This window comes from Herpailurus yagouaroundi, unplaced genomic scaffold (genome assembly GCF_014898765.1).
Source record: "Herpailurus yagouaroundi ecotype Mexico unplaced genomic scaffold, PumYag 28, whole genome shotgun sequence".
Classification (NCBI taxonomy): Eukaryota; Metazoa; Chordata; class Mammalia; order Carnivora; family Felidae; genus Herpailurus; species Herpailurus yagouaroundi.
The window spans coordinates 81,597,589-81,611,171 of NW_024412376.1; the positions used below are offsets into that span (position 1 = coordinate 81,597,589).

At 33.4% G+C, this 13,583-nt stretch overlaps 1 protein-coding gene across 5 annotated transcripts in view; it reads left to right on the top strand.

Annotated features, from left to right (window-relative positions):
- The window catches only part of CENPE (centromere protein E), an 81,877-nt gene that overhangs the window by 26,110 nt on the left and 42,184 nt on the right, over positions 1-13,583 (top strand). For 4 of the 5 annotated variants that reach the window (XM_040477081.1, XM_040477108.1, XM_040477114.1 and 1 more), the window contains exons 17-25: positions 2,051-2,125; positions 2,353-2,472; positions 4,253-4,375; positions 4,457-4,622; positions 5,027-5,181; positions 6,513-6,824; positions 6,937-7,209; positions 7,364-7,522; positions 11,778-11,981. In XM_040477081.1, coding sequence (XP_040333015.1) covers positions 2,051-2,125; positions 2,353-2,472; positions 4,253-4,375; positions 4,457-4,622; positions 5,027-5,181; positions 6,513-6,824; positions 6,937-7,209; positions 7,364-7,522; positions 11,778-11,981 — 1,587 coding nt within the window. The remainder of the gene's footprint in view (positions 1-2,050; positions 2,126-2,352; positions 2,473-4,252; positions 4,376-4,456; positions 4,623-5,026; positions 5,182-6,512; positions 6,825-6,936; positions 7,210-7,363; positions 7,523-11,777; positions 11,982-13,583) is intronic. The other variant, XM_040477090.1, reaches the window with a different exon arrangement.

Here is a 13,583-nt window from a genome sequence, read left to right on the forward strand (position 1 = left end):
AAAAATTTAAAAAAAAAAAAAAAAAAAAGAAGGAGTAAGTATTATGCTCAGGGAACAAAGTAAATTCCAACCCCTACCTGTTTTAACTTAATTAGTTTTAGAATTTTAACAAGTTAGAGGTTTTTGTCTTAAGTTAAATATTTTATTTCACCTGCTGCAAATTACAGTTGAAATCTATTTTTTTTTTTTTATGTAGCAACCACTTGACATTTGATCGTATCATATATACTTTCTCTTTATGCTCAGCATCTTAATACATCTTTGGGAAGTTACACTCAGAGCTTTACAAAAGTTACTCCAACTTTTTTCTGTTAATGAGAATAAATAGTTAAACTGGTATTTCAAATGAAAGTGGGACAATTTTTCTTTCTAAATGTTTATTTTCTAAAATGAAGGTTAAATTTACTTCTTCTTTATTGGTAAATGTGATTTTCTTGCACAAAATTTAGAAACAGGAAAGAAAAGATAAAAGATGGAGCCAATTTAAGTTATAACCAATATAAATGTCTAAAATTTTGCTGAACACTTGGTAGCCACTTAGCACATGTGGTGATTTTGAGCATTTGAAATGGGGCCAGTCTGAATTAAGTATGAAAAAAAGAAGAATGTAAACTATTTCTTTCATTTTTTATATTGATTACATGAATAAATGATAGTATTTTGAATATTTTAGGTTAAAATACATTATCAAAATTAATTCTACCTGTTTCTTTCTTTTATACAGCCAGTAGAAAATCTTAAATTACAAATTTGGCTCACATAATATTGTGGAGGCAATGTTGGAGGACATTGACCTAAAATAAGAACGTCAACACGAGCACTAGTCTGAGTCTAAATCTAGTTAGGACTGAATTAAACATTCATAAAATATTAAACAAGATGCTGTTTTCCTAAGTCCCTTACATTCTACTCAAATTTGCCTTTACTTTTAAAGGATTCATCGAATTATGAAGATTAAATAATTCTAAGGGAAAAAACATTTATCTGTGGTAAATTGTCATTTACTTGCTTTGACACAAGAATACCTGAAACTCAAATATTTAATGCTCCAGATATTTTGTGAAAAGGAAACTTTAATAGAAATACTTGTATCTTTAAGTATTCTTTGTACTTTTAGACAGTTGAAAAATGTAAACCAATAACATCATCTTTTTAGTATTTTCTGTAGACTGAATTGACAAGGTAATAATTCATAATCCCAAACCTATCTCTGTAGCTTGGTGAACAGTAATATTATTATAAAAACACCACATGAAGCTACCTTAATCTAAACCTAAATTCTAAACCACAAAGCCTTAAAAAGTATGCCAGTATAAAATCTAAATGGATAATTTACAGGAAGAAAAAAAATCTTATAGAATAAACACATGTCTGTACTTAACTTCCCCAAAACAAAAATCTATTAAAAATGTATTTTAAAAAAAAATATTTAAAAAAATTTTTTTAATGTTTATTTATTTTTGAGAGAGAGAGAGAGAGCAAGCGTGAGTGAGGTAGGGGCAGAGAGAGAGGGAGACAGAATCTGAAGCAAGCTCCAAACTGTCAGCACAGAGCCTGATGTGAGGCTTGAACCCACAAGCTGTGAGATCATGACCTGAGCCAAAGTCGGACACTTAACCAACTGAGCCACCCAGGTGCCCCTAAAAGTGTATCTTTTAAAAGTTTATTTCCTCCAAGGAATGCATACTAATTTGCTTTTAACTTTATTATAGCATTATTAACAGATGACATAACTATTAGCTGGGCCATGCTGAGGTTTTTTTCTTGTTGGCTTGTTTTATGGGGATTGGGAATTTTCTGTTGAGTTTGTCTCTGTTTAATGAGGTGCTCTGTACCGGTAGCTTGAACAATTGATTTCTCAGTCCCTTCTTACTGTTTGGTGATTCTGAAGTGGTGGATGAATGAATGCTATCTTTTGGGGTTGTTGGTTTTGTTTTTTTTGTTTTTTGGTGTGGTTTTTTTTTTTTTTTTTTTTTTTTTTTTGTTTTTTTTTTTTTTTTGCTTTATTAACTATTGGTTTGCTCTGTTGCCTGTTCACATGCTCTTACAGATGCAACTAATTCATGAAATTTCCAACTTAAAGAATTTAGTTAAGCATGCAGAAGTATATAATCAGGATCTTGAGGTGAGCATTTATGTTGGTATTTCCATTGATAAAGAACTAGGCCTAAAATGTACATCATACATAATTGAACATGATTTCAGAAAATACAAGAATATATTTATCTTTTTCAATGTCAACTTTTTAAATTTTACTAATAGTGTAAACTGTTAAATATAAGTTCTTTTTAACCCCCTAAAATATAAATCCAATTAAATATGTTTCTCTTTTTTGTTTCATACTTCTTTTAGAATGAGCTAAGTTCAAAAGTAGAGTTGCTTAGAGAAAAGGAAGAACAGATTAAGAAGCTACAGAAATACATAGACTGTCAGAAGTCAGAAGATACAAAAATGGACTTGTCATACTCATCGGTAAAAATCAGGTTTATTTTGTTGCGTTCTCATGTAGACATTTATAGCACATCATCATCATCATTGTTATAGCAAATGCTTATATTGAGCCTGCTGTGTGCCAGGCACTGTTGTAGTTGTTTTACATATAGTATTTTATTTAATATTGCCAACCCTATGAAACTGGGACTACTAGTATCATTGCCATTTTATGGATAAAGAATCATTCATAGAGAGTTGAAGATACCATTCTTTGAGTGAATATAGGTAAGTTAGGGATGAGCTTCCATTAAAAGTCAATAATTTAAGAATTATTTTATTTTTTTAATTATTGTATGTACATGTATGTAAAACTGTATAGTTAGTATCTTCAGGTGAGCACTTATGTTGGTATTGATACATACCTGGAGCTATACGTATCACAAGTAATTGAGCATGGTTTTATAAATTTCATCAATTTGATTAATATTAATGCATGCTTATCATAATTTAAATAAGTATTTTATCAGTTTGTTATTTTTCAGAAACTGTAGCTCTAGATGATTTTAGTTGGTAGAAGATATACCATTAAATAACATTGAAGTTCGTAGTGAAATTGTTTTTTTTTTTAATTTTTTTTTTCGTAGTGAAATTGTTAATTTTCACTGTTTGCTTTCTATTCTCCTTGCTTTCAGTCCTCCTGATTACTTCAAGAAAGTATCAGTTTGATTCTAGTTTTTAACACCGTTTTTAAGAAAGCAGCAGTTTCTAGCTGGAACTTTGGTTTCCATTGTTCTTTTGTTTCCATTTGAATTTTTCAGAGTACTTTTTATTACCTTTTATTAGTACTCTTCTGTTACCTGTTACTAATGACAAATGATTTTTTATAAAAGTGATCTTACTGTTCTGGGGCCCTGGGAAGAAAGGCAGGTTTCATATAATCCTGGAGTGTCTGTTGATAGAGTATCAAGTAGAATTGGCCACTTTTTAATAATTATTATTTCTTTCTCTTTTTTCATCCAATTTATTCATTCATTCATTCATTCATGGGTTAATATTCTGCCAAGACATGTGGTTGAATTTATGTAGGCTAAAGCCATGTTAAAATGCCACTTCTCTCTAAAAATTAGACCGTAGATCTTTTCATGTATTTATCATTCATTTGCATTTTCTCTTCTGGGAGTTGCCTATTCATCTTTTCTGTTTTTCCATTGAATTTTTTGTCTTTTTCTTTTCAATTTGTAATTTCATATCCTTAATTTTAACTACGAACTACTTTCATGTTTTAGAATAACTTAAAAATACATAGGAGATTTTAACAAGCTAGCTGAACAACAATTGTTAGCCTTTTTTAAACAATAACAAATTCTTTTTTAATGTTTATTTATTTTTGAGAGAGAGATAGAGAGACAGAGTGTGAGTGGGAAAGGGACAGAGAGAGAGGGACACACAGAATCTGAAGGAGGCTCCAGGCTCTGAGCTGTCAGCCCAGAGCTGGATGGCGGGGCTCGAACCCATGAATCGTGAGTTCATGACCTGAGCCAAAGTAGACGCATAACTGACTGAGCCACCCAGGCGCCCAACAATAACAAATTCTTAAATCTATACAATGCTTCTGTAATTTAGAAAAAGAGATCCAGAATTTTAAAAATATTTTTATTATGGAAAATATTATTTTTTTCATCTTTCCTAAATACACATTTGGTAATTATCATATTTCCACCATTTTTTATCAATTCAGAATAACATCTATGTACATGTTCTCTAAAGTGTTTTCCAACTCTCAGCTAGATTTCACTAAATTTTTTTGTCGTGTGTACAGGAAAGCACTGAAGACCTAAAACAAATGAAACAGACTCTGCTTGATGCTGAAGGTGTAGCTCTTGATGCCAAGAGAGAATCCGCCTTTCTCAGAAGTGAAAATCTAGAGCTGAAAGAGAAAATGGTAAGTGACTCCTATAATATTTATTTAAAAAGTTATTACGATCAATACGTTTGTGTGAATTTACAACGTTTCTCTCAATAGAAAGAACTTGCAAATGCATATAAGCAAATGGAAAATGATATTCAGTTATATCAAAGCCAGTTGGAGGCAAAAAAGAAAATGCAAGTTGATCTGGAGAAAGAATTACAGTCTTCTTTTAATGAAATAACAAAACTCACCTCCCTTATAGATGGCAAAGTTCCAAAAGGTATTTTATAATTTCAGACTACCTCTTTTTAGATCTGACTTTCTCTAGAAACCTACCTAAAGAATTTTGTGGCTACATTCCAGTGATTAAAAATCTATTATTCTCTGCTCTGATTTTTTTAATAACCTAGTAAGTTTCGGTGTCATTTGGTATCAATATTTATAAATGCTTCCATGGACTTCATTCAGATTCATAAGGGTTTAGGAGTTATTTTTCAAATAAATCGGACCTAATATTTAAGGAGTAATTGGAGAACTATTAACAATTGGATTACCTGTTAACCAACATTGGCTCTTTCTTTAATAAATTTTATATAGTCTGTTTCAATAATCTCATTTTGCGTGTAATTTAGGTTGTCCCAATAACTGTAAGCTGCTTTATTTAATTTACCCAAAATGTCCTAGATTTGCTCTGTAATTTGGAACTGGAAAGAAAGATTACTGATCTGCAGAAAGAACTGAATAAAGAAGTTGAAGAAAATGAAGCTTTACGTAAAGAAGTTAATTTGCTCTCAGCATTGAAACCTTTACCCTCAGAATTAGAAATATTAAGGAAAGAGGTAAATACATTTTTAAGCAAATAACTCTTCTTCTGAAATAAAAACCTTTGTAATAGCACTTTAAATATTTTGCCATAGTTTATTTTAAAGTAGCAGGCAAGAGACCATAAACATTTAACTAACTTGTTAGGAACAGAAATGAATGTAGTTCCTCCTCTAATTTTTTTTATATTACTAGATGTAAAAATACATTTTCAGAGCATATTTAACAGTATACTTAGTATCATGAGCCATGTACAGCCATTTCTACAGCCCTCAAGTGTTGCATTTAAACAGAGTTCTGTGGGGGTGCCTGGCTGGCTCAGTCGGTAGAGTGTGCAATTCTTAATCTCATGGGGGTTGTGAGTTCGATCCCTATGTAGGGTGGAGATTACTTAAAAATAAAATCTTTTAAACAGAGTTCTGTGGCCCACCCTTTTTCTATATCTTTTTTTTTCTTTCTTTCTTTTTTTTTTTTTTTACTAGTCACTATGTTGAATAAAAGAAAGTAATGAGATACAAGGGAGGGCTCTGATACAGTTGAGATCAGTGTAAATCTTGCAGGCTAGTGAACAATCCTGTAAACCATCTGCCAGCCTTTCTTTTCTCTCTGCCTTTCTAAAAGAAATAAAAAGTGACAAGTGTTTGAACACTATATGGCAGACATCATGCTAAAAAGCTCTAGTAACATTATTTTATTCAGTCATCCTAAAAACTCTTTAAAGTAGGTGCTGGTTCTTAGCTCAAAAATAGTTATGGCACCAATAGTTGAGCTACACAGATGTGCCTCCTATCCTTAGTCTGTGATTGAAACAACTCTGCTGTGTTATCCCCATCCTTGGTCTCCGATTTAGCTCACCTCTCTTCTTCCCACCACTTCTACCTTACCTTTCACAGTGATTTTACTATTTATAAATTGGATATGGTTTATTTAAATAATAATTCAAATAAAGCTTGATTATTTATTCTTGGATTACGTTTTTAGAAATAAGAGTTGCCTTCAAAGGCTTTAGATGAAAATATGTCAAATTCTTAGAAAAACCATAAAATGTCTGATACACCAAGAAGTTAGAAAATACTTTAGAATGATAGATGATGAAATAAAGGCATGTTCTATTGAGTGTGCTCCAAACAATCCTTACTAGAGCCCAAAGAGATTAAAAAACAAAACTTTGAAGGTAAACAGGATAATACATTATTAAAGGAATGGTGACAATAAAAATGTTGCATTTCCTCAATCAAATCTTTGCTTAATTTCAATGTCTTTTTTTTTCATAGGAATTTTTTTCCTTGAAATTGCTTCAGTAGATCATACATTGCTAACATAACTAAATTTTATTTCCTCTCCGTAGATACATGATAAATCTGAAGAGCTCTATATAATAATATCGGAAAGAGACAAATTGTTTTCTGAAGTAGTTCAAAAGGAGAATAGAATTCAAGATTTACTTGAAGAAATAGAGAAAACTAAAAATGACCTAGCAACTACCCAGATGAATTATAAAAGCACTGATCAAGAATTCCAAGATTTAAAAAATCATCTTGAATTTGAGCAAAAGTATAAGATGGTCCTTGAGGAGAATGCAAGAATGAATCAGGAAATAGGAAATCTCTCTAAACAAGCTCAAAAACTTGGTTTAAGTTCTCATGCTTTGAGCACAGAGGTTGGTACAAGACACCCTCTAGGGAAGCGATCTTTAGTATTCTGGGGTCTGGCCTCCATATATGTCCCATAGACTGTTCTGCTTTTCACATTTTATTTTTCTTATTTTAAAGCTTTGTCCAAAAACCAAAGAACTTCAGCAGAAAGCAACCAAGAGTCAAGAAGTGTTAAATGAAATGGAAGAGCTAAAGGAACAATTAGAAAGTAGAGATTCTAGGCTGCAAACTGTAGAAAAGGAAAAAGCACTGATTGCTGAGCAACTGCAGCAAACCTTGGTGGAAATAAAAACCTTAACCCAAGAAAGGGATGACCTAAAACAACTCCAGGAGAGCCTGCAAATTGAGAGGGACCAACTCAAAAGTGACATTCAGGATACTGTAAACATGGTAAGACTTTGACTGATTAGATGCTGAAAACCGAGAGCCTCTGTGAAAACATAGGAGCTGTCACTTACTATTCATGATCAAGTAGTCCCTGCAAAATCACTTCCATCGATTCTTATTATTCTAACAGAAATTGTTCTGTGTTTCTCTGACAAAGAATATAGACACCCAGGAACAATTACGAAATGCTCTTGAGTCTTTGAAACAACACCAAGAAACAATCAACACACTAAAAATGAGAATTTCTGAGGAAACTTCCAGGAATTTGCATACGGAGGAAAACTTAGGAGAAACTAAAGATGAATTCCAGGAAAAGGTAAATGATATTTCTGTCCAAAGTTTTCATACTTGTGTAGAAGAGCTTTCTCTTTAACCTCAAACACGTAAATACATAATGATAATCTCAATCTTGTCTATTATTCACAGAGCTAATAACTAATGATAATTTACAAGCATAACCCTAATGTGTTTGAAATAACTTCAGATATAACTGCTTACAGTCAATTTGGAAAAAAAAGGCAAAAATTAGTTCAGACTTTGAGGTGACATTTCCTGAGCCTCAATGTATTTTAAAATCTTTAAAAACCCCTCTGAATTCTAAGAATGTAAGAAAGATTGCTTATTATTATGTCTAAAATACTTGTTTTATGTCAGATTTTGTATATTAAACTTGGTTAGAGTTCTATAAAATCAATGTTTATGTTGTAGTTTTGCCTGTTTCTAGGGCTTGTGCTATAATTGTACTATTAGGTGCTTAAATCTCACCTTGATTTATTCTAGGTAGTATGGTTCATTTTGTCTTGATACCTTAGGAGTTAACTGGTTATTTAATTATATACAAGAAGGGCTAGGAGATGCTAATGATAATTTTTTTTTAAGGGGAGGTATATTAGTCTACTAGACTGCCACCACAGAATAGCATAGACTGGGTAGCTAAAACTTTTAACAGAAATTTACTTTCTCCCATTTGTGGAGGCTAAAAGTCCAAGACTAAGGTGCTAGAAACTTTGGTGTGTGGTAAGTCTTCTCTTCTCTGTATGCAGATGGCACCTTCCTTCTGTGTCTTCTCATGGCCTTTCTCCTATTCTTGAGCTGAGAAAGAGAGCACTAGTGTTTCTTTCTCTTAAAAGGACACCAGTTCTACGGGATTAGGGCCTCAGTCATTTGTTTGTTTTTTATGTTTATTTATTTTGAGAGAGGGAGGGAGAGACAGAGCATGAGCAGGGGAGGGGCAGACAGAGAAGGAGACACAGAATCCAAAGCAGGCTCCAGGCTCTGAGCTGTTAGCACAGAGCCCTATGTGGGACTTGAACCCACGAGCTAGGAGATCATGACCTGAGCTGAAGTTAGATGCTTAACTGACTGAGCCACCCAGGCGCCCCAGGGCCTAAGTTTTATAACCTCATTTAACCTTAATAAACCTCCTTAAAGGCTTTATCTTCACATACAGTCACATTGGAGGTTAGGGCTTCAACATAGGAATTTGGGGACAACACATTTGAATCCGTAACAGGGGATTGCCTATAGTTTTATACAATGGATTCATTTACTATACATTTCTACTCTCAGAAATGCCTTTGATATATATTATCAACAGAATTTTTTATACTGTCTTTCATTCTTATTGCACTACTATTTAAACCAGACTGTTTACAACTAGGAATTGAAAACATTCATCAATAAGAGACTGGTGAAATAATCTTTCATACATTCATAGCTCAGAATAGTATACACATATATATGTACATATATACATAAAACTGGGTTTTATACAGTTATATAATTTTTTAAACTACATTTTATACGCAAGAAAAATCACCAGATTGGACATATTACTAAATAAAAAAAAAATACTACTTCAGAATAATTCAGTAAGCCCCAACTTATGTAAATAAATCTTTGTATAGATTTATATACTATTACTCTATATAATGAGCTTTTTTTTCCCATTTACCCCAGGGTACAGTATTCTTGCCTTGGAAAAGCTTTCCCTCTCTCTCTGTATGCTTCAGTTCTTCTCTCCTAGGAAAGCATTTTTGTTTTATATCTTATGTTCTCAGCTTCTCTATAGTTTGGATTAACCAAATGGGCCAAAGGCATTTGACCTTGATTTGAAATTTATAACTTTTATTTTCATTAGGGGAAGACTTTTTTTAAAAGATTTTTAAAAATAAGATACAACAATCAATACCTGCTTTTAGACAAATGCAAATCTGTAATCATGTGGCCCCATGAGAAGGGCAATAGCAGAGGAGTGAGGGAAAGGGAGAGTTGTATTTACTGGAGAGTTATATTTAGCTGCTCTGTGTTCCTAAGTTTATGCTGGAATCATTTATGTTGATAAAAAGGTCTGACTGGGGCTCTTTTGTTTCTTGGGGTTTCTCAAATATGGGATGGAAGGCTAAGATCAGCTTCTTCTGTTATCGTATTCATGTTAGAATCCCATGTGGACCCCTCTGTTCATCTGGACCCCAGAGGGCTGCATTAGTAGGTCTATAATGAATCCGCTTCGAGTGCCCACTTTCAATCTTGCTTCATATTTCTCTCTCTAGAAATGCAGCTTCTCTCATGTGTTCCAACAGAAATTTAAAACAATGATTAGTAAGCTTATCTCAAAGCACACAATTATTTTTATTTAATAATAAGATCTGTGGGGGCGCCTGGGTGGCGCGGTCGGTTAAGCATCCGACTTCAGCCAGGTCACGATCTCGCGGTCCGTGAGTTCAAGCCCCGCGTCGGGCTCTGGGCTGATGGCTCAGAGCCTGGAGCCTGTTTCCGATTCTGTGTCTCCCTCTCTCTCTGCCCCTCCCCCGTTCATGCTCTGTCTCTCTCTGTCCCAAAAATAAATAAACGTTGAAAAAAAAAAATTAAAAAAAATAATAATAATAAGATCTGTGGTAGCTGAAATACTTGCTAGGTTGAATTCCATTCTGAAATGTACCTTGGGTATTATTACATAGTTTGTCTCAGCCTGCTCTGTTTTTGTGTACATTCCTATACTTAGGGTGTACAGATGCAAGATTCTGAATTAGGGTATCTGACAAGCTAGTCCCAATGACTATGTATTCCTTACCTTAATTTCTCATGTAGTTAGCTCTGTGGTTACCATTGTCAGAAACTCATGCATGTTACCAACAATAAAAAAAATAGTTAAGTAAAATAGGTTCTGTCCATACCCACTCTAGAATATTGAGCAACTACTAAAAGTTATAGTTTGAAGATTATGTGACAGCATGGGAAAAATGCCTGTGATCTAAGTGGGGAAAAGCAAAAGCAAAAATGAATAATTCTGTATGTGTGTGTGTGTATAGATGTGTGTGCGTGTGTGTTTATATATATATATATGTATATATATATATATATATCATAATCACTATGTTCAAATATATTTTTTCATGGACAAACTCTGAAAGGAAATATTCTAGAATTTTTTTTTTTGGACATATTCTGGAAATCTAATAGTGGGTTCTGTGAAGCTGGTGACATGGGTAATTTTTTTCTCTTCATTTTTCAATTTTTTGTTAATTGTAGATTATTATAAAACTTTTTAAAACATATGTGGCCAGTATGGAGCTGTATTTATTTCCTGGTCGTATAAGGTTATATAGTGATACCCTCATTTCATACCAGTGATTGTAATGTCAGTCTTTGTCTCCCTTTATCAAGGGGTACACATATTAAGTTACGTTTGCTTAAGATCTATTTATGGGTAAATGAATGTGTATAACATGCTTTTCTTTTTTTTTTTTAATTTTTTTTTTCAACGTTTTTTATTTATTTTCGGGACACGGAGAGACAGAGCATGAACGGGGGAGGGGCAGAGAGAGAGGGAGACACAGAATTGGAAACAGGCTCCAGGCTCCGAGCCATCAGCCCAGAGCCTGATGCGGGGCTCGAACTCACGGACCGCGAGATCGTGACCTGGCTGAAGTCGGACGCTTAACCGACTGCGCCACCCAGGCGCCCCTAACATGCTTTTCTTAACCAATATATGAAAGTATATATTTTGAAAAGGTGGTTTATACTATTAGAATATGAAGTCTGTTTCTTACAAGATTAATTTGTCCTCTCATTTGATGAAACTCCAGCCTTTTGGGAGTATGACTGCTTCCAAAAATTATCATTTGTTGGGAGTGGAAGATATGGAGTCATTTCCAGATTTTGATGGAAAGAAAGTGGTAGAGTTCAAGGTGGCTTACTCTTTCATAAAATTAAGTTAACCTATCATCATACATGAAGATAATTATTAATTATCCATAACTGTCCAGGTAGTTCTTAGCCATGAACAAGAGTATGTACAAGGACACAGAGTCTGAAGCCAAACCTCTTAGATTCAAAACCTGAGTAACCTTGGGCAAGTGACCTGTCATCCTCTCTGGAATTCAAGTTTCTTGTCTGTCAAATGAAAATAATACCAGTACCTACCTTATAAGGTTATAGTTAAGATTAAATGTGTCAAAATACGAAAATAGTGCCTGGTAAGTAATAAGTAATACTAGCTTTGGCAATGTTTATTATTATTCAAATTTTTATTAACTGAGAAATTCTTCTTTAATCTATTCATATTTTAGATGGCTGACACAGATAAAAAACAGAATTTGAAAGCCAAAAATACTCAAGCACTGATTGCAAATGTTGAAGATAATGAGCTAACTGAGCAACAGAGAAAGATACTTTCTTTAATACAGGAGAAAAATGAACTGCAACAAATGTTAGAGAGTATTACAGCAGAAAAGGAACAATTGAAGACTGACCTAAGGGAAAATATTGAAATGGTAAGATGTAGCACTGTACATTTAACAATATGTTTTTGTCTTTGCATGTTTTCGGTTTTTATAATTGTACTGAGGCATAATTTACATGCAGTAAATGTATCTGATACAAGCGCACAGTCTGATGACTTTTGACAAATGTCTCTACCTATATTCCCTCCACCCCAGTCAAGGTACAAGGTGTTTCCCTTACCCTGCAAGGTTCTCTCACATCTCATCCCAGTCAGTCCTACTCTTACTCTCTACCGCATAGAGTCACCATCCTGATGTTTTTTCACCTCAGATCACTTTTTCTCTTCTAGAACTTCATACAAATAGAATCATAGCATGTACTCTTTTGTGCCTTTTTTACACTCCTTTTTCAGTGCTGGATACACTCCATGTATGAATAGGCCACACAATTTGTTTAACCTTTCTCCTATTGATGGAAATTTGAGTTATCTCTACTATTTAGCTATTGTGAGTGAAGCTGTTATAAACATTCTTACATAAATCTTTTTATGATCATTTTTTTAAATTTCTCTAGGGTAAGTATCTAAATGGAATAGCTGAGTCATATGAGAATAAATTCTCATATATTTAACTTAATGAGAATTCACTAGACTGATTTCCAAAGTAGTGGTACCATTTCACATTCCCATCAGCGAATTGAGAAAAGTCTGATGGCTCCACATCTTCATCAATGGTTCACATTACTGGTGTTTTTAATTTTAGCCATTCAATTGGGTATGTACTTCATTGTTTTAATTTGCCTTTCCCTAATGACTAAGAACATTGATCATCTTTTCATATGCTTGTTGGCCATTGCATATCTTTCTATAAATTATGTTCTCTCAGTGATATGTTATAGGTTGTAGTATACATGTCTTGTCCATATTTTGTTAAATCTTTTTCCTAAATGTTTCTCTTTTATTAATTTTGTCTTAATTTTTAAACTTCATTTTTAATTATTAATGTTTGCTGTATTGTCATATCTACTTTAGTTTTGTTTCTTCATTTAGGGTTAATATAGTATATATAGATTGAAATTAACATTTTTAGAAGTTTGCTGTGGGTTGTAGGAGAACCTGAACTTTTGTGTAATTTTCCATATTTCTTGGGATTTTCCAGTCAAAAGAGCTGAGTATAAATAAGAATGCAGATAAAAATCATGGTCTCAAGCTTGTAATGTTTTTGTGGCCATGATACTTGAGAATGCCACTGTATAAGCTTATAACTAGGATTAGCCCAAGTCATGCTAGCAAAGGATGGCTGCCATTTTGAACTTGGCTGTTAACTGGTGCACCAAACCAAAGCCATTCATTCTAGCATTTGAAAAGCCTGTAACTGTAGTCTCAGAATCAGTCCATGAAAGCTTAGAAACAGTCTCCTTTGGTTTAAGGCTAGAAAATGAGCCAACCTCTCAAGATAGAATACTAAATCTAGTTCTAATTCTCATGATAAGAATATAAGTAGAGCAATAAAGAAAACGTGTAAAGGGTGTCTGACTGGCTCAGTCAGTGGAACCCTGATCCCAGGGTTGTGATTCCAACCCCCACTTTGGCATGGAGCCTACTTGAAAGAAAGAAAGAAAGAAAGAAAGAAAGAAAGAAAGAAAGAAAGAAA